Source organism: Falco biarmicus, chromosome 6 (assembly GCF_023638135.1).
Source record: "Falco biarmicus isolate bFalBia1 chromosome 6, bFalBia1.pri, whole genome shotgun sequence".
Classification (NCBI taxonomy): Eukaryota; Metazoa; Chordata; class Aves; order Falconiformes; family Falconidae; genus Falco; species Falco biarmicus.
The window spans coordinates 22,099,326-22,121,508 of NC_079293.1; the positions used below are offsets into that span (position 1 = coordinate 22,099,326).

General features: G+C 38.0%; 1 protein-coding gene across 1 annotated transcript in view; it reads right to left on the reverse strand.

Annotated features, from left to right (window-relative positions):
* Positions 1 to 22,183, reverse strand: part of MYOM2 (myomesin 2) — a 76,946-nt gene that overhangs the window by 13,048 nt on the left and 41,715 nt on the right. The window contains exons 18-28 of the mRNA XM_056344708.1: positions 22,004 to 22,130; positions 17,521 to 17,699; positions 17,240 to 17,354; positions 16,559 to 16,715; positions 16,351 to 16,457; positions 14,282 to 14,326; positions 13,675 to 13,811; positions 8,584 to 8,728; positions 8,411 to 8,470; positions 7,323 to 7,390; positions 3,504 to 3,617 (exon numbers count right to left, since the gene is read on the reverse strand). Coding sequence (XP_056200683.1) covers positions 3,504 to 3,617; positions 7,323 to 7,390; positions 8,411 to 8,470; positions 8,584 to 8,728; positions 13,675 to 13,811; positions 14,282 to 14,326; positions 16,351 to 16,457; positions 16,559 to 16,715; positions 17,240 to 17,354; positions 17,521 to 17,699; positions 22,004 to 22,130 — 1,254 coding nt within the window. The remainder of the gene's footprint in view (positions 1 to 3,503; positions 3,618 to 7,322; positions 7,391 to 8,410; positions 8,471 to 8,583; positions 8,729 to 13,674; positions 13,812 to 14,281; positions 14,327 to 16,350; positions 16,458 to 16,558; positions 16,716 to 17,239; positions 17,355 to 17,520; positions 17,700 to 22,003; positions 22,131 to 22,183) is intronic.

The window sequence follows — 22,183 nt, forward strand, 5'->3', positions numbered from 1 at the left end:
CAGGCAGCTGTAGACAGCAAATATTCCACCGTGAGCATCCTCCTCTCCAGACTAAACAACCCCAGTTCCCTCAACTGCTCCTTGTAAGACTTGTTCTCCAGACCTTTCACCAGCTTCATTGCCCTCATCTGGACACGCTTCAGCACATCAACATCCCTCCCGAAGTGAGGAGCCCAAAACTGAACACAGGATGTGAGGTGCAGCCTCACCAGTGCCTAGTACAGGGGGACAACCAACTTCCCTAGTCTTGCAGACCACACTGTTTCTGGTACAAGCCATGATGCTGTTGGCCTTCTTGGCCACCTGGGCACACTGCTGGCCCACATTCAGTCATCTGTCGACCAGCGCCCCCAGGTCCTTTAACACCAGCAGCTTTCCAGCCACTGTTGCCCAAACCAGTAGCGTTGCCTGAGGTTGTTGTGACCCAAGTGCAGGACCTGACACTTCTCCCTTGACCCATCAGTCCAGCCTGTCCAGATCCCTCTGTACAGCCTTCCTACCCTCAAGCAGATCAACACTCCCACCCAGCTTGGTGTCACCTGCAAACTCAGTGAGGGTGCGCTCGATCCCCTTGTCCAGACCATTGATAAAGATATTAAACAGAACTGGCCCCAATACAGAGTCCAGGGGAACACCAGCTGTGTCCAGCCACCAACTGGATTTAACTCCAGTCAACACCACTCGTAGGCTCAGCCATGCAGCCAGTTTTTTACCCAGTGAACAATACAACTGTCCAGCCATGAGCAGCCAGTTTCTCCAGGAGAATGCTGTGGGAAGTGGTATCAAAGGCTTTACTGAAGCCTGGGTAGGTAACATCCACAGCCTTTCCCTCATCCACTAGGTGAGTCGTCTTGTCGTAGAATGAGATCAGGTTAGTCAAGCAGGACCTGCCTTTTATGAACCCATGCTGGCTGGGCATGATCCCCCAGCTGTCCTGCATGTGCTTTACGATGGCACTCAGGATGATCTCCTCCATAACCCTTCCCCGCACCAAGGTCAGGCTGACAGGTCTGCAGTTCCCTGGATGCTCCTTCCGGCCCTTGTAGATGGGCGTTCACGCTGGCTGACCTCCAGTCTTCTGGGGCCTCCCCAATTTGACAGGGCTGTTGATAAATGATAGAGCGTGGCTTGGCAAGTTCCTCTGCCAGCTTCCTCAGTGCCCCCAGCTGGATCCCATCTGGCCCCATAGGCTTGTGCACATCTAAGTGGAGCAGCAGGTCAGTATATATTTCTGCCTGGACTGTGGGGACTGCATTCTGCTCCTCATCCCTGTCTTCCAGCTCAGGAGGCTGAGTACCCAGGGGGAAGCTGGTCTTGTTATTAAAGACTGAGGCAAAGAAAGCATTGAGTACCTCAGCCTTTTCTTCATCCTTTGTGGCAATGTTCCCAGCTGCATCCAGTAAAGGATGCAGATTACCCTTGGCTCTATTTTTGTTTCTAATGTATTTTTAAAAACATTTTTTGTTCTCTTTCATGGCAGAGGCCAGTCTGAGTTCTAGCTGGGCTTTTGGCTTTCCAATCTTTGCCCTGCATAAACTAGCAACATCCTCATAGCCCTCCAGAGTTGCCTGCCCCTTCTTCCAAAGGTGCTAAACTCTACTTTTTCCCCTGAGTTCCAGCCAAAGCTCTCCGTTCGGTCAGGCCAGCCTGCTTGCCCCCCACTGGCTCATCTTTCAGCACATGGGGACAGCCTGCTCTGTGCTTTTAATACTTTCCCGAAGAATGCCCAGCCTTCCTGGCCCCCTTGGTCCTTCTGAACTATTCCTCAAAGGACTCTGCCAACCAGGCTTTTAAACAGACCAAAGTCAGCCCTCTGGAAGTCCAAGATAGCAGTTCTGCTGACCCCTCTGCTTCCTTCTTCGAGAATTGAACTCTGTCATGTCATGATCGCTATGCCCAAGGCATCCTCTGACCACCACATCGCCCCCCAGTCCTTCCCTGTTTGTAAACAGCAGGTCCAGCGGGGCATCTCCCCTGGCTGGCTCACTGACCAGCTGTGTCAGCAAGCTGTCTTCCACACACTGCAGGAACCTCCTAGATTGTTTCCTCTCTTGTGTTATATTTCCAGCAGACATCTGGTGGGTTGAAGTCCCCCATGAGAACAAGGTCTAATGATCATGAGACTTCTCCCAGCTTCTTGTAGAATATTTCATCTGCCTCTTCATCCTGGTTGGGTGGTCTAGTAACAGACCCCCACCACGATATCTGCCTCGTTGGCCCTCCCCCTGATTCTTACCCAGGGAAGGACCTCATTTTACCAGAGATGAGATGGAAACTATGAATGGCTTGTGCATGCTTTTTTGTGGAGCTGTGGTTAGTTCTTAAGCCTAATACATGTTCTGATTTCAGTTCAATTGCCTTGAGAAACCATGTTTTTTTTCTTGTTCCAAAAAGACAAACAGGATTGATCCTGGTCAATAGGAATTAGAAGTAATACAGTAAGATGTGACAGACAGTAACTTCAACCCACACAAACTTTAAAAATGCAATTTTTCTTCAATAAAAACAAGTACTTTTTTGAAGCAACCTATGTAAAGCATAACAACAGATCTGTATCCTTTAACTGTCCAAATATCAATTCAGTAGCTTTCATTCAAGCAGCAACTGTAATCAAATTATATCTATGCTAAGTAAATAGTTAATTCATTACCCTTGGAGAGCTTTCATTCTAAAATCTAACATAGTAACACTGCATTAAAGGCAGTAGGGGTTTTTGGTTTGGGTGGTATTATTTTAATTTACTTTAAAACCTGAAGGAAATATATAAATAATTATATACAGATTGGAGGTTATTTAATTGAGTCTTAGACTTATACAAGTCCAGAAGCAAGAAAATCATAGCTGAAGCATCATATAATTGAATGACAAGTAACAAGAACAATTCAAGAAAAGCAGAAACAACCCTCCATGAAAGTCTACTCAAGAAAAATGAAGCCACTAGAAAATCAGTATGCTCTTGCAAGTGAAATGAAAGATAGACATCAGAAGAATATAAAACCAATAAATAAAATAAATAAATAAATAAAATGAAATGTGCATTATGCTGAAAGCAGAAAAACTCAATCCAGGGAGGTTTTGGCACTTGACGAAGGCAGCTGCTATGCAAGCTAAGGCTTCAGACACAAGTTAGGTTATCCTGTTTGCATAAATATAAATCTTAGGAAGCCATATACCTCAAGCCTATTTATTTTAGGCAATAAAACTGAAACACTGTCAGAAACGAGGTGCTTGAACAAATTGAAAAATTAAGGAGCAATAAGAAAGAACGAGATAGAGTTCACCTAAGGACGCTGAAGCAACTTAGGCATAAACTGTCTGAGCTGATAACAAAAATAGGTACTCTTTTGCTAGCATTAGTTTCTCACCAGCTAATAGAAGGGTAGAAAATATGGTCTTTTAAAAAATGTTTCACAGAAATCATGATAGCTGGTTTAGTGCTCGGCCTGGCCAATCTAGCATGTCAAGCAGAATCTGTCATTTTTTATCAGTAAGTGATACCGTACCCTGGGAATACTGAGGTGACATTCTCCCTTCTGCAGATCAGGCATCTCATCAACGTCAATCCCAGAACCATCCTTATACCACTTGAAAACAGTCTCCTTCTTTGTGTTCGCAACCTGTGCAACAGAAAAGGCACATAAGCCTGGTTACATCCTGAAGAAAGGTATAGTACAGTAGGTAGTCACTCAGGTACTTCCAACATAAGAAGTCATTCTTTTTATAACACATGTCAAATAAAGCTAAGTAAAAAACCAATTTCAACCAAGTGCTACTAAGCAAATCTTAGTCCTACAGTATTTATTAGCAGCCCAGAACTGGTCAGAAGTAAGCAGCTTCAGGGCCTTGGCAAATCTTAAAGGTGGTCCTGTTAATCTCTTCCCCTAAAGGTTTTGCACCCCTGCTATGTGGTTGTAGTTTGTCTAGAGATATCTGTGAGAAGTATCTTTGAAATTAGAGCTGCTGAAGTCCCCTTTATCTTTTTGCTTGCCATGTCACTCCAGAGAGCTGTAACACAGAACTTAGGCCCTATCTTAGAGTCTTCAGCCAATTTGCAGATTTATCCCAGCTACCTAAGCAATGTATTTCAGGGCTGAACTGCAAAGAGCAACTGAAATTACTATTCTGACTTCAAAATTGCAAGCTGCACTAGAAATCTTTTTTTTCTACTAGGTTGCATCCTATGGGAAATACAGACTTGAGGAATCTTACAAATTGCAGTGCCTCCCAATACAAAGGGGCTTAACAACAGCATGCAAATGCAGAGAAGTTGCTTGAAAGCCAGAATTCGACTGTAGTAGCAGCAGCTCATCTAAGTAATGTGTATATAGACTACAGCTATGCCATAAGCAGTGCTCTAATTTTGAAATATAAATTGTGTATTGGTGACACTTAAAATATCGCTGGATGAATGACCTCAAACTGAATTCAAAGAAGCTAAAAGCCCAGCTCTTTTTATAAATCCTGTTTTATTTTTCTCATTTTCAGAAACATGATGGTTTATTGACATCACTATCCCCATACCTTTCTGAAAATCACAAAAATGCAATGGTATTTCTGTGCATAGGCTGAATTCCCGGTCAGCATGGCTTTGGTAGAAAGACAGAGCTAGCAAGACATTTCTCATTCCCCAGGCAGTTCCTTTTAAAAGCCTCCTTAAAAAAAGAACTGAACAAATGGATAGAGGGCAGCCCAGAAGTTAATACAGATCGGCAGCAGTTTTCAAGTGACTTGCTTGGAGGAAAACATGCACCAGTTTCTGCCCCTTTCACATTACAGAAGTCATTCCATAAATGAACAGCTCTAGGAAAGCTCTCTATAGGGGTGACTAGACAAATAGGTGGGCCTCCTATACTGATTCCTGGACATCTCTATAAAACCTGCTCAAATTAATCACATATATGGCTGCTTAATAACCATTGTGGTTGCTATGGATCTCTGACGGAGTATTTAAGACCAGAACCTCGCTCAAAGCAATGCCTTGCTTGACAAAAGTGAGCAGCATTTTACATTTACCAGTAACTATAAAGTGACTGTTCCTGTAGTCATATGACATGAGTAGCAATTTTATTTGAACAAAGACTGAAGGAACAAGCCTTTAATGCTTTTCCACAATTTTTCATCGGACTGTTAGCACTCAATCTGACAATAAATAGGCTGAGTTTCAGACACATGCTATTTGCAGTGCTGAAGTTATTTCATGTTGAAATTTACTGTAAAAAGTTATCTTTTTTGCTATTTAGCCACACACACCAAAAACTTGCTTTTAACAGACATGGTACAAATAAGGGTCAAAGTTATGCAAGAGCAGATAACTTCTGAATGTTCTGAAATTTAGAAGTACTTGAAGAAAAATTATAGTAGATGCTGGCATATGAAGAAAAATAAAAACACAATAAAAAGCAAACACCATCAATTTATCATTCAGACGGACAAACATCCCACTGGCAGGCAGCGTCTACAGTACCAAGAACAAGATCATCAGTCCCAGGTATTTCAGAAGTAAATAGTAAGTCAATCAAGTCAGTCAGGTCCAATCACATAGGAAATAAGTACATGAGGTAACATGTATTACTTTAATATACTGTTTTATAACACTATCCATATTTATTCATTATTACTGTTATGGATCTGGATCATAGAGTCAGTCATCTGCCTTACACAGGTTTTGAGTTGGCCTGGTTTCCTAACTCCCCTATTTCATGCCATGTCCTTTGAGAAACTCAAGACAAAAAGCCCTCACTTACAGGTACTTCCTTTACATTATCCCAGGCTCTTTCAAAAGGGAAAAACACTCATGACAATTCTTTTTTCACAGGACCACTAAACAGAGCCTAGAAGAGACCTGGGCCAAGTGCTGTGATATGGCCTGGAGAGATTGTTCCTCAGATGTTTTTATTAGCAGAGAAATAGCCCAGGGCAGCCACATTACTAACTTGAATGTCAGGTATCTGAAGTTTGTAGGACAAATCCAGGCTTTATGGTGCAAGCTCTTCCTATGAACAAATATCAGTTAAACAGGCATAAACAGTACCATGTGAACTTAATGGCCAGTCACATACTAACAGTAACAAACATTATAAAGTCAATAGCATAGTTAAAATGATGAGTGTGCAAACAGCCCACATCCTAGATTTCATTTACATAAAATGTTCTGACCTTATGAACAAAAAGTACACTGGTGAAAAGCATCTAATCAGACACTCAGCCTTCCATAGTTTCACTGGTATAAACAGGCTTGACAGTCAATGGAAAGAAGGATAATTTCAGATTAATTTGTAGAGAATTAACACTAGTATAACTGGTTCAGCAACATTTAATTCCCCATGTGAATGAAAGGATAAGCAGGGTTCATGCCTGAGGCCAATACATGTGGAGATTATAAAGTACTCCAGCTATGCAGCTCAGCACTAGCAAAGGTACCGTGTTAGCTAATGCGTGTTGAGCCCAAAAATGGGGGCACACAGAATGGCAGCTTCACCACCCAGGTCAGTTCTGCTGGGAATAAGTTGAGGTTAAAGGTCTTCTAATTAGTGAGTAGAAAAAAAAGAAGGAAAAAAATCCCACAGACGTGCGTGGAAATTGTTCATAATGAATGATTCAAGTTAGTCTAATTAAAAGCCAAAAACTTATTCAAAAGAAGTGGAGAAATGTAATACAAAAGAGTCCATGTTACAGGAAAAGCAACAAAGAGCTTGATGCTTGTTGAATTCAATTGACTTAGTTATTCAGACCTCTAATTAGTCACTCTAAAAGAGCAATAAAAATGAAAATATATCAGTTTAGAATGGCATATAAAGATGTTATTAGCAGAAGTTACTCTCAATTCCAGGCACATTAGCATTAGTTAAGATTCAAAAGTCATTACCCAAATATAATAAAAATCATGTTTTATACCTTTAATTCTAGAAGCTTTTGTTGCATGTTTAGTTACAGCTGATTAAATAGCAGATGATTTGGTAGAGGAACCTCCAAATCAGAAAACAGTGAGGAAAGAGTTTGAACTCTGGTTTTGTGGCTATTTTTTGAGAAAGGAAGAAGGACCATTTTGTTTAAACGATTTGTATGGCTTGCAATTATTGTAAAAAATTAGATCACCTACACATTTAGAAATATGCTGCATTTTTTTTGTTTTGTCTTGTTTTAATGAATACAGCTGGAGGAGTAGTAAGTCAGAAATTTTAATTTAAAATATTTCTAAATATTAAGAAAAGTTTTAATATGAAGCTTTTAATTTTTAAAATATCAAAATCTTTCCTCATGTTTTCCTACGTCAATTTTTAATCAACATATTCTAACAAATTATTTCAAGTATATATCCTCACCTTACAAGCAAGTAAAACTTCACATTCCTCTGTAACTTCCCAATACAAAAACTCTGAGAAGTGAGGACCTGAGAAACAAAGTTGTCTTGAAGCATATGTTTAAAGCAATTAAGAGTATCAGAGAGATCCAGTGAAAGAAAGAAAAAGGATGACAATTATAACATCCTCTGACATACATAGCCTTTGTAAAGTTACTGTGGTTACTCATGTCAGTAAATTTATATATTTTAGTGTCTGCAGGATTAGGGCCCATAATTGCAATATCCAGACCCAGGAGGTGGCAAAGTCCCAAACTTTCACGGAAAATATTGAGAACTGAAAGATCTGGAAAGTTTGTGCTCAAAGTGATAAAATTTCTTTCCTAAAGCTATGGGGGAAAAAAATAACCCACCCTCCCAAATAGAAATAATACATTGCTTATGTAAAGAATGTTATTTAGTTCTAAGCTATTTAGAATAAACCTAAAAACCACGTGCTAACCAAGTGAAAATTACAAACTAGACCTCAAATGCATTTTTTGAAGGATTTCAGAGTGATAGAATTCTGAATTAGGTATCCATTAGTAATTCTTACTTTCAACTGCAAACAATATTGATAACAAGTGTACTTGTTACACAGACTGTAATTGTATAGCAACTATGCAAGAAATATACATCTAGTTCCTGGAATTTTGCCTTGACAAAAACCCCAGGATCGGGTTTTTAATCTTCCTTGTCTGACACTATGCTGTCTACTCTTCTGTCAATTACATTCAAGGGACAACTTATATGCTTAAAATTTACTGTGCTGAAATGTTTTGTTGGATCAGAGCCTACAACAGGCATACTTCTCATGAACATTGAGCAAGGACAATCACTCATAAGGACTCCCACTTTATTTTTCTACTTAGCAAAAATTCTGTCACAACTTGCATGTATCACATGGCAATACTGGAAAATAAGATCCACCAAGGGTTTAGTGTATTCTCACACTGTGCAATATACTCATCTTCTAAAGAAATCAGTGGAAGTTACAAGCACTTAGTATTCACTAGCGATGCATTATTAGCTGCAAACCGGGCCTAAAGTCACCAATCAACTCTGTCTTACCTTGCTTTCTGAGAAATTCCTTTCGCTGGAGCTCAGACTCAGCCAATACTGCCTTGAATGCTAAATTTTAGGAGAGGTGAATGAAAAATGAGTTAGTCAGAAAATTACTCAAAAGAATAATTGGAGTTCATTTCTTCATCCAAATCAAAGTTTCAATGTTTCAGTGAACCTACCATCTCCAATGAGAACTAACGAAGACTGGTTCTTGGCCTTTCCATCTTGAATCTGTACTGTATAGGTACCTTCATTGTCAATTGTAAATCTGTCCATCACCATTTCTATAATGCCATTTGAACGGTCACAATTCATTTTATGCCTCTGAAATAAACAAATGATAACTTTACTGTAGTATAGGGTAAATTACTTATGATTCTTTATCAAATTAATAATTTTTATATCCTTGCCTCCACACAATCTTTTTCACGTCTTTTAAATTGTAAACTATGGAAAAGGGCTGTGCTTGTATTTACTGTTGTATAAGAAGATCCCAGTGGTGACAGAAACCTCTGTGTGCAGCTGCACTTGGAATCCACAAGTCATCATAATACAGGTGGTTTGGATTTAAAAATAATAGTTTATGGCACTATGCATGTTTGAAGAAAAGCCTACAGAGCCAGCCTTTAGCTGCATTGCAGCTTCCAGCTCAACAAGGGGTTTTTCTGGGCTGAAGCACTACTCCTAGCAGAGTCCAGAAACAGCTGGAGGTATTATGTTTGTAGACACAAACGTGGATCTCCAAATAAACCTATCAAGACAAATCCAAAAAGTCATGACTACTAAATACCTCTGAGACATATGTGGTAGCTCAATACCGGATATTATTTTCTCACTAAAAAAAATTTATTTAGGAAGGGTATAATGATTTGCTTATCTAATGCTAGCTATTTTCAAAGAACGCTAACGTGGAAGACTGTGACAACAGTAATTTATGCAAAACCAACAGAGATTCTAGGAACTAAAAGATCAACCAAATCCAGCAAAAAAGAATTAGAATTCTGTCAAAACATCTGGTTACCTATTAAAGTGCTTGCAGAATACTCAAAATACCAAATATTGGCTTGAATTCAAAGTTAAATGTTTTTCACTTTGTGTCATTTTTATGTTTGCTTTCTATTAAATATTCCTGAAATATAAATTATTGTCAGGCATCATCAAGGGAATAGAAAATTGCAAGCAAATATTGGACAACACTTGCAAAATGTGTTTTGAATTTGCAGGTACTACTTTAGATACAACCACTTTTTACTAAGTAATATCCTCTTTCTTTCAGTGAGTAACAACCATGAGGTTGATGTGGCCCACTAACATTGATGCTGTTTGAATCTCAACTAACACGTTCCCAAAGCAAAGTACAAATAATCCACAGAAGTTATTGGTCGATACTTTTAAGTAACCAATGGGGCCAAGGATATTATATGTAAAATGTTCTGTTAATGGTGGGACAGAAAAGTAAATGTCACCATCTAGAAGGAGTTCTATGCAGTAAATTTTTATAGAATCCATTAATGTTAAAAGGAGACATGATGCCTTATAGACAAAATGTTTTGATTAACCTTTTTACTGGACTCCAAAAGTAGAAAAAGGTACCTAAAGCCACACATAAAATTTAGGAAAACAAGAAAGAAGGAAGAGGGGGGGAAAGCTAGTAAAAATGCTACTTATTAAATTCTCCGGGACCACTTTCTTACATGGAAGAACTTTCAGAACTGAACCAAAATTAATAGGATTAACCCCACAGGTATATCTGCTTCAGCTTTGAGGGACACCCCCTGGCCAGCCTCAAGAACAGATTCACTGTTCTATGGACAGCAAGCCCGAAGAACAGTGTAGACACAGTCAAGATTGTTAGCATTCATTACTGGCACTTTCAAATGTACAAACAGTGCTAGTTCAAATTTTAATGGGGTAACTGAACGATGAAGAAAGAGAAAAGACAATATAATTAACAAAGCAGTAGCCAACAGATTAGGATAACAATTTAGTAAATAAATGACTTAGAAGAGACTGAGGTATAATATTTATATAAAATAACAGGGGGAAATGCTCATATAATCTGGATGTGCACTTTCCCATATATGGTTCACAGAAAGACAGAATGTCAAGGAATAGATCAAGATTTAATTAGTCAGGAAATTAAGTAGAAAAACTACTTATGTAAGAGTTCATCTGTAAAGGTGGAGGAGATAGGCAAGGTAGGTTAAAAAGACAAGTTATAAACCTCACCAGACTATCAAAAGGTGCAAATTCAAATTGCTGCTTACAGTCTTTTGCCCACAGAGGTCAAGGACAACACTTACATTCATTTCATGAGTTCTCAGGGAGAATGTTATATTGAGATTTGCCAGAAGCAGAAAACGAAGAGCAAGATGTATGTTTTAATCTGATCCTTTATCACACTTCTAGAATTTTATTTCTTGCTTTTGGGTAAATGAAAAAAATATCAGAATATTAAAATGAAAGCTGCTTAAATAGGGTCCAGTTCATTCCATTCTCAGATTTTTTTGAAATCTTACCAAAACTGTTCCCTGTTAGGACCTAGAAGGAAAGATTTATCACTTCAGCCAATGTCAAGAATCAGACTACAATTCACCAGTATAATGGTCTATTGAACATGTTCAGTGACTGTAGCCTAGTCTCCAGGCAGGTTTTAGAGTGTAATTAGGCTTCTAACTATTGCCATTATGCAGCAAGATGAAGTTCAATGATTTTATGGGCACCATAAATACTAGGCTTTTATGTGACTTTCCACAAAAATATCATCAGTCTCCAAATGTAAATGTCACCTGTGGGTTACTAATTAAAGAGGTGAAATAATGCAGCTCCACTTCAAGACTGTCTCTGATGTCAATGATTCCCAAACATATGCGAACTAAAAATAGCTTGTTCTGTTACACTTACATTACCAAGACAGAATATTGTCATTTCAGTAGACCTTAGTCACTAACATTCAGGTGCTATAGCTTACTACTTCTTAATGTAAGAAAAACAGAGAAGTATTTCACTCAGAAACACTTTTTCTTCCACCTATCAATATGTAATTAAAGTAAATGCTCTTTGCTTTTCTCTGGTATAAAAATGCTGATAAGTTTCTCTGGCCAAACCAGGCTTTGCATCCTCAGGAATAAACTGAACTTTTCAAACAGCTGCACTGGAAATGGTTTCCTCACAGGAAAAGGTATTTCCAGTTCTGTGCTTTGTGGCCAGTAAATGAACCATACCCCAGCCCTGCAAGGGCATGACCTGGCTTTCTTCTTAGCCCAGTCTGATCACTTCTCTATATCCCTTTCTATAGAAGATCTTCCTAGAGCTATGAAAATGCAGGAAGCTGGTGTCCTGACCTTTCATCTCCATGTAGCCATTCAACGCACATTTAGTATCAATGCCAAATTAAAAAAAAAAAAAAAAAAAAAGAAAGAAAGAAAATGACACCATCTAAAAGTTTATACCTATGACCATTGTTGCATTCTCACATGCCTCCCACATTATATGCAGAATTAGTAGCAGTAGCCTCAGAGGTTCTCCGAGAACAACATGTCTTGCTGGTTTGGAGTCCAAAATTGTACTTGAGGCAGCTTTTTTATCTTGAGCTATTTTCTTAAAATATTTGTGCACTACTTTTAATCAGATGTGTTTAATAATGATCTGTGTCTCACTTCTCCTTCTCTTTGGCTGTTGGTCATCTAGCTACCCCAAATTAATACAGACTTCTGAGGGTTAAACTTTGCTCTCTTTTTTTGGTATGAATAGGCTCACTCTGCAGCAGAAAATCTATACTGTAAGAAAGATTAGAGATTGGCATTCCTTTCAGGTGTTATCATACCTTAATGACATGGTTTTAAGAAGCTATACGATCCAGGGAACTACAGGCCTGTCAGCCTGACCTCACTGTCAGAAGAGGTTATGGAGGAGATCATCCTGAGTGCCATCGTAAGGCACATGCAGGACAGCTGGGGGATCATGCCCAGCCAGCATGGGTACATGAAGGCAGGTCCTGCTTGACTAACCTGATCTCATTCTACGACAAGACGACTCACCTAGTGGATGAGGGAAAGGCTGTGGATGTTACCTACCCAGGCTTCAGTAAAGCCTTTGATACCACTTCCCACAGCATTCTCCTGGAGAAACTGGCTGCTCATGGCTGGACAGTTGTATTGTTCACTGGGTAAAAAACTGGCTGCATGGCTGAGCCTACGAGTGGTGTTGACTGGAGTTAAATCCAGTTGGTGGCCGGACACAGCTGGTGTTCCCCTGGACTCTGTATTGGGGCCAGTTCTGTTTAATATCTTTATCAATGGTCTGGACAAGGGGATCGAGCGCACCCTCACTGAGTTTGCAGGTGACACCAAGCTGGGTGGGAGCGTTGATCTGCTTGAGGGTAGGAAGGCTGTACAGAGGGATCTGGACAGGCTGGACTGATGGGTCAAGGGAGAAGTGTCAGGTCCTGCACTTGGGTCACAACAACCTCAGGCAACGCTACTGGTTTGGGCAACAGTGGCTGGAAAGCTGCTGGTGTTAAAGGACCTGGGGGCGCTGGTCGACAGATGACTGAATGTGGGCCAGCAGTGTGCCCAGGTGGCCAAGAAGGCCAACAGCATCATGGCTTGTACCAGAAACAGTGTGGTCAGCAAGACTAAGGAAGTGATTGTCCCCCTGTACTAGGCACTGGTGAGGCTGCAACTTGAATCCTGTGTTCAGTTTTGGGCCTCTCACTACAAGAAAGACATTGAGATGCTGGGGCATGTCCAAAGAAGAGCAACAACGCTGATGAAGGTTTTAGAGAACAAGTCTTAGAGGAGTGAACTGTAGTTGTTCAGCCTGGAGAAAAGGGAGGCCTGGGGGAGAATTTATCTATCTCTACAACTGAAAGGAGGTTGTAGCAAGATAGGTGTCAGTCTCTTCTCCCAAGTAACAAGTGATAGGACAATAGGAAATGGCTCCACATGTGTCAGGGGAGATTTAGGCTGGATTTTAGGAAAAATTTCTTCACTGGAAGGGTTGTCAAGCATTGGAACAGGCTGCTTAGGAAAGCAGTTGAGTCACTACCTCTAGAAGTATTTAGAAGACATATAGATGTAGTGCTTAGGGACATGGTTTAATGGTGGACTAGGCAGTGCTAGGTTAATAATTAGACTTGATGATCTTAAAGGTCTTCTCCAACCTAAAAGATTCTATGGTTCTATGATAGAAATAGGATACTTATTAATGCATAAGGTTTATTAAGTAAAATCCCATATATATATATATAGTACTCAATATGTACTTACATCACTGTTTTCAACTTCTTTATCATTAATAACAAATCTGTAGGTAGAATTTGGTGATAAGCTTTCAGCCTGAATCCAGAAACGAACTTCTCCTTTCTCAAGAATCTCGTAAGCTAATTCTGATTTCAGAGGTATTGCTGCAGAGAGAAAAGCAATCAGAAGCCAATAATGCATGAATCATTCTGAGGAAAAAGACTATTGTAGTAAAATATTACTATCTCCCTATTATTTACGGGATGCTAGATATAGAATAAATTTTATGCAGGGAAAAGATGTCTAATGCAGTCTTTGGCTGATGTAAAAATTAATTTCTCAAAAGGGGAAAATAATTTACAGCTTAGAGTTTGCATATTTTATAAGGAATTGGCTAGTAGCAACCCATAATCTGTTGTCAAAGTTAAATTCAAAAGACTTGTAGGCAATGAGGATTTCATTCAATGCAAACTAATGGTCTTTGAAAGAGTAATGGAAATGGAAATATAAGGACCAAGTTCTTTGAAAAAAGAAGCTCCCGTTGCCTGAGGAAGAACCTTTTTGGAACTCCAGTCATTAGTATGCAATTATATTTCTTCTAGAAGTGTCAAATAGACTCATATATTTAACTTACTTGGATTCTTTATTTCATTGCTTAATGCCATCAAACGTTCAAGCTCTGAAATTAAGAAATATATTCACGTTTTAATTTATTCTGAAAAATACAGTCAGAAAATGAGCATCAAAGAAGGTACATATCAGCATCAACAGATAATCTCCTTAAGTCTTTCATGTGAAATACCCAATTCTTCAGAAAATTATGACTAAAATATGAGATTTAAGAAACTTAAAATTCTGATATATGGGTTTAACAAGTGTTCCTATTTCACGCATTTTCATGCACGCTCTCTTGTGCAAAAGAACCTAAACAAGGGATGAAACCTATTTGAAATTCTCTATGGGATTTAAATGAAAGGTGGGAGACAATAACTTCTAAGTCGTGTATGAGGTTCCTTTATCTGCTGACTTCCTTTCTGATACTGTACCTGAAAAGCTTGGTTTACTGTGGCAGGAAACAAGATTGAGTGCAGGTTAGTTTAGAAAAGGTACAGAAAGTTTATTTAATGCACTAAATCCTCATGAAGGCTGCGTGAGTGTCTAGAAATCACTTTCTTAGATTTTCATACTAACCCTATTTATCATATTCATTACCAATAAAGATTTGTAAGATGAACATTACTGCCAATTTCAAACTTACAGGTAATGTAAAGACCAAAGGAAATTAGCAAGGATTTATGACATGGTCAAGGATTTAGCAAAATTACAGGAGAATTTATAGCATTTGAGGAAGTAAATGGGTAGTGAAATAATGGTTTCCAGTGCAAAGATGGACAAGTTGATACTTGTGCAGGGATCCAGTACAAAGTATAACTCCGAGTGACAGATAATATAGCCAGGGAAGACATGAGCTAAGTGTGGGCTGGGAACCCACACCTTAACCTTCAGTGCACTTTTACAAATGAAACCTCAAAGGCAGGGCTGACGGTGACAAGACTTACAGACAGGTTTCAGAATGATGCTTCAAAACTAAGTCAAAGAGAAGTTGTTATGATAAACGCATATCTGTCTTTTCCTACAGTATTCACTGAAAAACTTACAATATTAAAAGTTTAGCTTCCCTAGAAGAAGCAGATATTGGTAATGGCTAAGTGTCCACATAAATGTTATATGTCATATTTTTTGTCACTGCACACGGATTTCTTCTCAACACCTACTTTGAATGAAAGGTTTGACATGGTTCACACTGTGACAAAAGTCCTGCCTACTATCACACACACTTAGTTTCACCTTCTCCCCTTAAATCACTTTGAAAGAAGGTAACTAGAGGGATTCTCATGCTTAAGGAACTGGACATAGCAATTAAAGCCTGTAGACTGGGAAAGCACCAAAATAATTTTTGTGTTATTGAAAAATAGAAATGTCCCCCCACTTTGCCTTTCACCTCACCACCTCGCGATGGTAAACCGAAGTCAGACTGCAGCAAATTCATTGCAACTGCAACTCCAATAAAACAAAATACTTACAATGAAATAAAGCAAAACTAATCTAAATTTAAACCAAAGGATAATTTAAGCCAATGTATTCAGATATTGTTAAAACAACATTCTTTTTCTCACATACTTCTCAATAATTCTCTGTATCTCAGCTATATGAAACTGTATCTAGAACCTCAAGGTCTGTCTCTATATTAGGCTCCTTGGTAAGCAGAGATCCGATGGTAACTTTGCAGTTAATAGAGAACCAATTATTCTAAGATGTGAAAAGCTATAAAGTCAAATCACAGCAAAAGTGACATACTAGAGAAAGAGTTTCACAAAACAGTGAAACAAGCAACATTTTCAGAGGTTTAACTGAAAGTGTAACAGATATTTACAAACAGCATTATAGTCTCAGCATAAAGAAAACAATTCTAATTGGGCATATTATTTATCTTTTTTAAAAAAATAAAACACTGCCTTAAGTTATCCCAATTTTCATTATTGTGATAATCAGAAAAACTAATAATCAATCAAAGCCTGTTGTGTGGTCTTTTTTATTTTTCCTTAATGCATAGGAAAAAAATGTTCTTTTTTATTTCTTGGACAATTTTAGTGCAGTTGAGGTGATAAAATGAAGAAAGACTTGAGACACTAAGAACCTTACCTTCCTCGTCCATAACAAAGCTGGATGAAACCCCATCTGTGTCACTAACTGAGATAGAGTAAGTTCCCAAGTCGGATTTATCAGGATTTTTGAAGTACAGCTTAGAACTAAAATCACCAATAAAGAAGGATATAATTAAAGGGGGTTCTCATGTTATTGAGATTTTTAAACACAACTTCTAATAATATTATAGACTGGTATGACTTACTGATTTCCTTCTGTTTCAATCTTAAATTTATCAGAATCATCAATCTCCTCATATGATTTACCCCATGCAAAATGAGATGCGTCTGTAGCTTCTTTGCACTCAAAAGCCAGGTAAATATTACCCTCATCATCTACACCCGAAAAGATTTCTTTTGTTCCTGCAAAACAGGAATCAACTCAAATGTCAAGGCTGCATTTTTCTTTTGAGCTGCAATTCAGAGATTACTAAACCCATGCAAATTATGTCCATCTTCACTAACAGATACCGATTTTACTTGCAGATCTTGAAGCGTATGTCACATGCTGACTCAGCATTGCATACTAGCAAGATTCTTACTCTACACAAAAAAAAGGAATACTGAAAAAGATAAATACTTATTGAGAAACACATCCATAAAATTAAACTGAATATGAGAAAATGTGAAATTTAAGGAAATTAATTTTTATCACTCTTGAACTTTTAACATATGTGTTGTCATGCTTCTCACTTACAGCAAGTAACACCTTTGTTCATGAGAATAAAAATTTAAAAACAAGATTTTTTTCTTTAAGTTTTAAGGCTGAGAGCTTCTTAACTCTTGAAAGCACACTTAACTGCACTGCAATATCAAATCAGATTGATTAAATTCCCTTCTAAGTATTCCAGTATTTTACAAGCAGAGGAGACAAAACAGTTCATTACCTGGCCGTGCCTCAACAAGCACTGGTTCAGATATCTCAGATGACTTGCCTACCCCAGCATCATTCACTGCACGAACTTTGAAAACATAGGTATGACCCTCATGTAAATCAGTGACCTTGAAAAAGATAAAGACCAAAGCCAATTTAAACAACAATCTAAACTCTTTTGTTTACCATGAAGATGTTAGCATAAGCCCATGTTCAAATACACATCTTTGTTATACTCAACCAGCTGTTTCTAGAACTCAGTTTTGAATTAACACTTACTAATGAAAATGTTACCTTATAATAACGCGTGGAAGTAGGTTTCTCATTTGCAGTGATCCAGTCTTCTGTATCTACTTCCTTATAGTCCACTAAATACCCAGTAATAGGGCTTTTGCCTTCATACACAGGAGCTTTCCACAGAAGAACCAGTGATGAGTTTCTAACTTCACAAATTGTGAGACCATAGGCAGGACCTAAAATATTTCAAATATTGTAAGTTCATTTCAATATAATAAAATTTTGCAAACTGGCCCTTTAGAGGCCAAAATAATTTTGATTTGCCTGTGTTTGCTTTCAAAAGTCTTGTAATTTTCAAAAAACCTGGTATATGTGGTGTTTAGGTTGTTTTTCCTTCATGGCTCTATACAGCAATGCCTGCTTTACGCAGTGAGTGACATTAGTATTCTGAAGCACACATTCTTAGCTAGATCTTAGTAACTCCATTTTAAGGGAAAGCTATTCATGTGCAAAATCCATGCAGTTTAAAATTTTCCAACAAGTAACAGAGGTTATTATTACTTAATTCGCCAGCCCCACATCAAAGTTGATTTGCTGAGCCTGACTCAGGTTTATAATTTAGGATCAGGATTTTTATTTTTTGTTGGTATACATCAACCCTGATCCTTCAGACTAATCCAAAACCCACTGGTACCAGTGGACTTTGGATAGGGCTTCTCATTCCCTGACAGAAGAATTTTTCATTGTGAGGTGGATGATGATAACCAAGAAGAACTTCTTATAATGATGTGTGTTAGGAGGACTATTTACACCAAAAACATCCTGATATTCTATGAATAAGTGAGAGTACATACCTTTGGAGCTATCAGATTATGTTGTCCTGACTATACTTTCCTTCTCTCCTTCACTTAACTGTTCTAGTGCTATTCAGTTTAACTTGTAGCATTTGTTTTTTGCTATACTTCTGATATTTATTTATACCAGTAGACTATAAAGGCATAATCATATCTGTTTCCTACCATGGTGAAAACACCCGTGACAGAATACTGATATTCAGACAGATTATGTAACTGGAAGCTTACCTGTGTTTTAAATTTAGAGTAAGGAAACTTGAATGTACGTGAGACTTAGGGATTCTCTCAGTGTTGTCAGTTTGGTCTAATTCAAGATATTACTTTTCCCTGCAACACATCTCCTCATTTAAAAAAAAGAAGAGTAGCAAAACCTTACAAACCTGATTGTCATTCCAGCCTACATGATCTTAACCAGTGATGAATTAACATGAAATTTTTAATGTATGCCATTCAGCAAACACACAACAAAAAACAGTAGAAAAGTGTTTCCCCACAGTGGATAAGCACATTTCAGAAAAGAAACCTGTATGTACCGGTTGCAGACCTTATGAGGATAAACACTAGATTTTCTTATGGGAAGACTGCCATTTTCAAGGAGCCTAAAGCTTTCTCTGAGGGCTCTTTAAAAATCCCAATCTAAATGTCTATATATCCACAGTTAATTAAAATTCTACTGGCAGATGCAGCTGCTAGAAATCTAGACAGTAGAAGAAAATGTGTAATGAAATATGTTCTATTCTGAGGATTCTGAGACCACAGATGTTTCACTTTTTTTTTTAAAGTCATGTAAAATAATTCATTAGCTATCATTGTTAACTCACAGAGGCTCAGAGATACCTAAGACTAGAGTTCTGCAGAAGGATGAAATAATTATGGGCTCTGGGCAAGGAATCCATCACTCATGCTGGAAATCCTGCAAGGGGTTTTGGCCTTTCTAACAAAACCTCCCTTCCATATCAAAAGGTGGAAGAATATTTCATTGACATTGGGAGTATATTGCAGTCACATTACATTAGTCTTCAGTATCTTTAGTAAGTCAAGGAAGAGGGTCAGCCTCTTTCTCCCAGAGTTAAATCTCAATTATTTCTTTTCATTATTGCTAAACCATAGTTTAAAAACTTATTCTACAAAAGACTTGTGAAATATTTCAACAGGTTTGGCAATTTGTGGGAGTGGGGGTGGGTATGAGGGTGTTGTTTGTGGTTTTGTTTTTTAAACACAACGAATGCAATGCTCTTCGTTCAATTGGTTTCATAATGAGAACAATGTAATCGGCCAAGGAGTAGAAAGGTCAGATTGTTCATTATGAAAATGGAAATTTCACTCTCTTCATTTCCTGAAAGTGCCTTTTATTTTATTTCTTTATATATAATTTAAAATGAAGGATAATCTTCACTTGTTTACACACTAGGCAATTTCACTGACGTTTTAGAAACACTGTAGAGAGAATAAATCACAGATCCTTTCTTTAAGGAAAATAATTATTCCACTGATAATGCATTTATATTAAATATTACTAGATCATAAGAAAATGTAATTAACGGAAAGGTAGTTAAGGTCATATTAAATATTTTATTGACAGCTTTGTCATGTCATTAAATCCAGAAAGGAAGATTTATAAACTCAGAAGAATTTAGCTAGAAAACATGGAGAACAACTCTCTGACAAGCGGTTTTGCAAAAAAGAATCTGGACATTGAAAAGAAGTAAACTTGGAACTTAGCATAACAGTATAATGTTTCTTTAAAAAGACAAATAGAAAGGGATTTCTAAGCAGGCAAATAATTGTAGGTGTGGAGTTACCATTTCTCTGCTCAGCACTGAAAAATCTTTATTTGAAACAATGTCTCCAGTTTGTGTGCTGCTAATCAAGAAAGACATGAATCAAGTGGAAAAAGTTCAAAGAATAGCAAAAAAATTGTTTATGTAGAGATAAAGAATACTTGATCTATGGGGAAGATTGCATGAACTGGATTTTGTCAGTTGAAGGGGAAATCTAGGATGTGAGAGGAAAGGAATAATCTCTTCTTCAAGTTTTTGGTGGACAGGACAAAAAGCAAACAGGTTTAAATTGCAGGAAGAAAGATTCAGGAACATCAGAAAAAGCTTTTAAACTGTAAGCATAGTAAGATTAGGAACAGATCCTGTCGAAAGAGACTAGACTTCTTCATGGGTAGAAGCCTTTAACGATGGATTAGACAAGCCTCTGTCAAGGAGATAGGTATAGCTGATAGTACATGTGGGCAAGCAGTTGAGTTAGGTGACATTTGAGAGTCTTTCTTAGTAAATGATCCCGCAATCTTACTGAATTGTTTCTTGTTCCAGGCCAGAATTACTTTTTACATATAGCATAGAAAAGGAAACTGACATTTTCCTGTCGCTTTATGCTAATTATGTCCTTTTGAAATCACTAAAATTTCTAGTAGGTTTACAAAACCAGATTTAGAGGTTGGATTTTTTTTCTTTACGGACATAATATTTGCATGAACATTTAGGCATGAAACAGATGTGTGTAGGTGTCAGACAGCTCCTGATGACATAAATAAGTATTAGAATAGATCCTTAAATGCATGCCAAAGCTCAGTGTCATAAACAGAATTTGATTTAACAATACAGCAGTATTTTACAGCATTTTGGGGAAAAGGTAGAAATATATTAAAGTGGTAGGTGCCTGTGTTTTCATTATGGGCTGTACTGTGACATGCTTTGTTTAGGCAAATGGTAGCAGACATCAGAAATAGCTTCAGCAAAAGTCTTGCCTGGTATGAGCAAGGGTGTTATCATGTTATAAAATAAGCAGAATGGGCCTTCAAAAACCCTTTCATAGTTTATTTACAGAACTCGAGCATTACTGAGGGGAACAAATTCCCTAGATGTCTAACGCTTAGGGTTTTGTGCTCATGAGGTAGACTAAAGTTTAACTTTCTTTTACTGGTGGTCCTGAATTCAAAATACTTATTTAACATTTTCTACAGAGTTAGCATTGCAGTTGACAGTCTTCAGATACACCTACATTGCAAAACTGCAGACAACCTAAGCACAGATTTGAGTATTAGCAGTCACTTCTGCTGTGTGTTTGTTAGAACATTTGTTCTAACACCTGGCTAATAATTCTTAGGTAACACCTAGGTACAATCTAGGGGAAATACATGAATAAGGGCACGCTAGTTGAGACTGGAAGCCTTCAGATGTTAAGCATGAGCTACACAGTGCTACTTGCCTCTATGTCAAGAAACAGGCCCCTGTTGTGTCTTACTTATGACCAAAAACTATAGTTTTGGAATCTGAAACTCCAGGAGTATTCTTAATAGACTGCAATTATGGTGCAGAAATGGCTATATACTGTACAGGTGGCGAGTGTGAAGCAGAGCTTGGAAGGCTGGGGGTGAACAGCTGATAGAGATAAAAACATAGACTAAAGGCTGAAGACTTTCTTCTCCAAGCTGATGCAGGCAGTGAAAGGAGACACTCAGCAAGCTAAGTAAAGGTCACCCACTTCCCAGGACATCCAATGGGAATGTGGCGGTAGCTTTTAACAGGAGATCTCAGAAGCAATGGCAAACTCAATAGGTAATACAGCAGAAATTAACCAAAAGACTTCCGGTAGAATTTGGCTGAAACATTACACTGACGGTGTTTTAAGGAGTTTATACTGAATTAAAATTCATGAGGAACTAATAGACTTACCAGGTTCTGGCATAGTCCAGGCTTTACACTTAAAATGCTCACTGGGATCTGAAGGTTGACCTATTCCAACCAGATTTGCAGCAGCAACTTTGAATTCATAGAAGGCATCTTCTGTCAAATCCTCTACCTTTTTTGAGAAAACAATTCAATATATCAAAAGCCACGATTTATATTATTTTA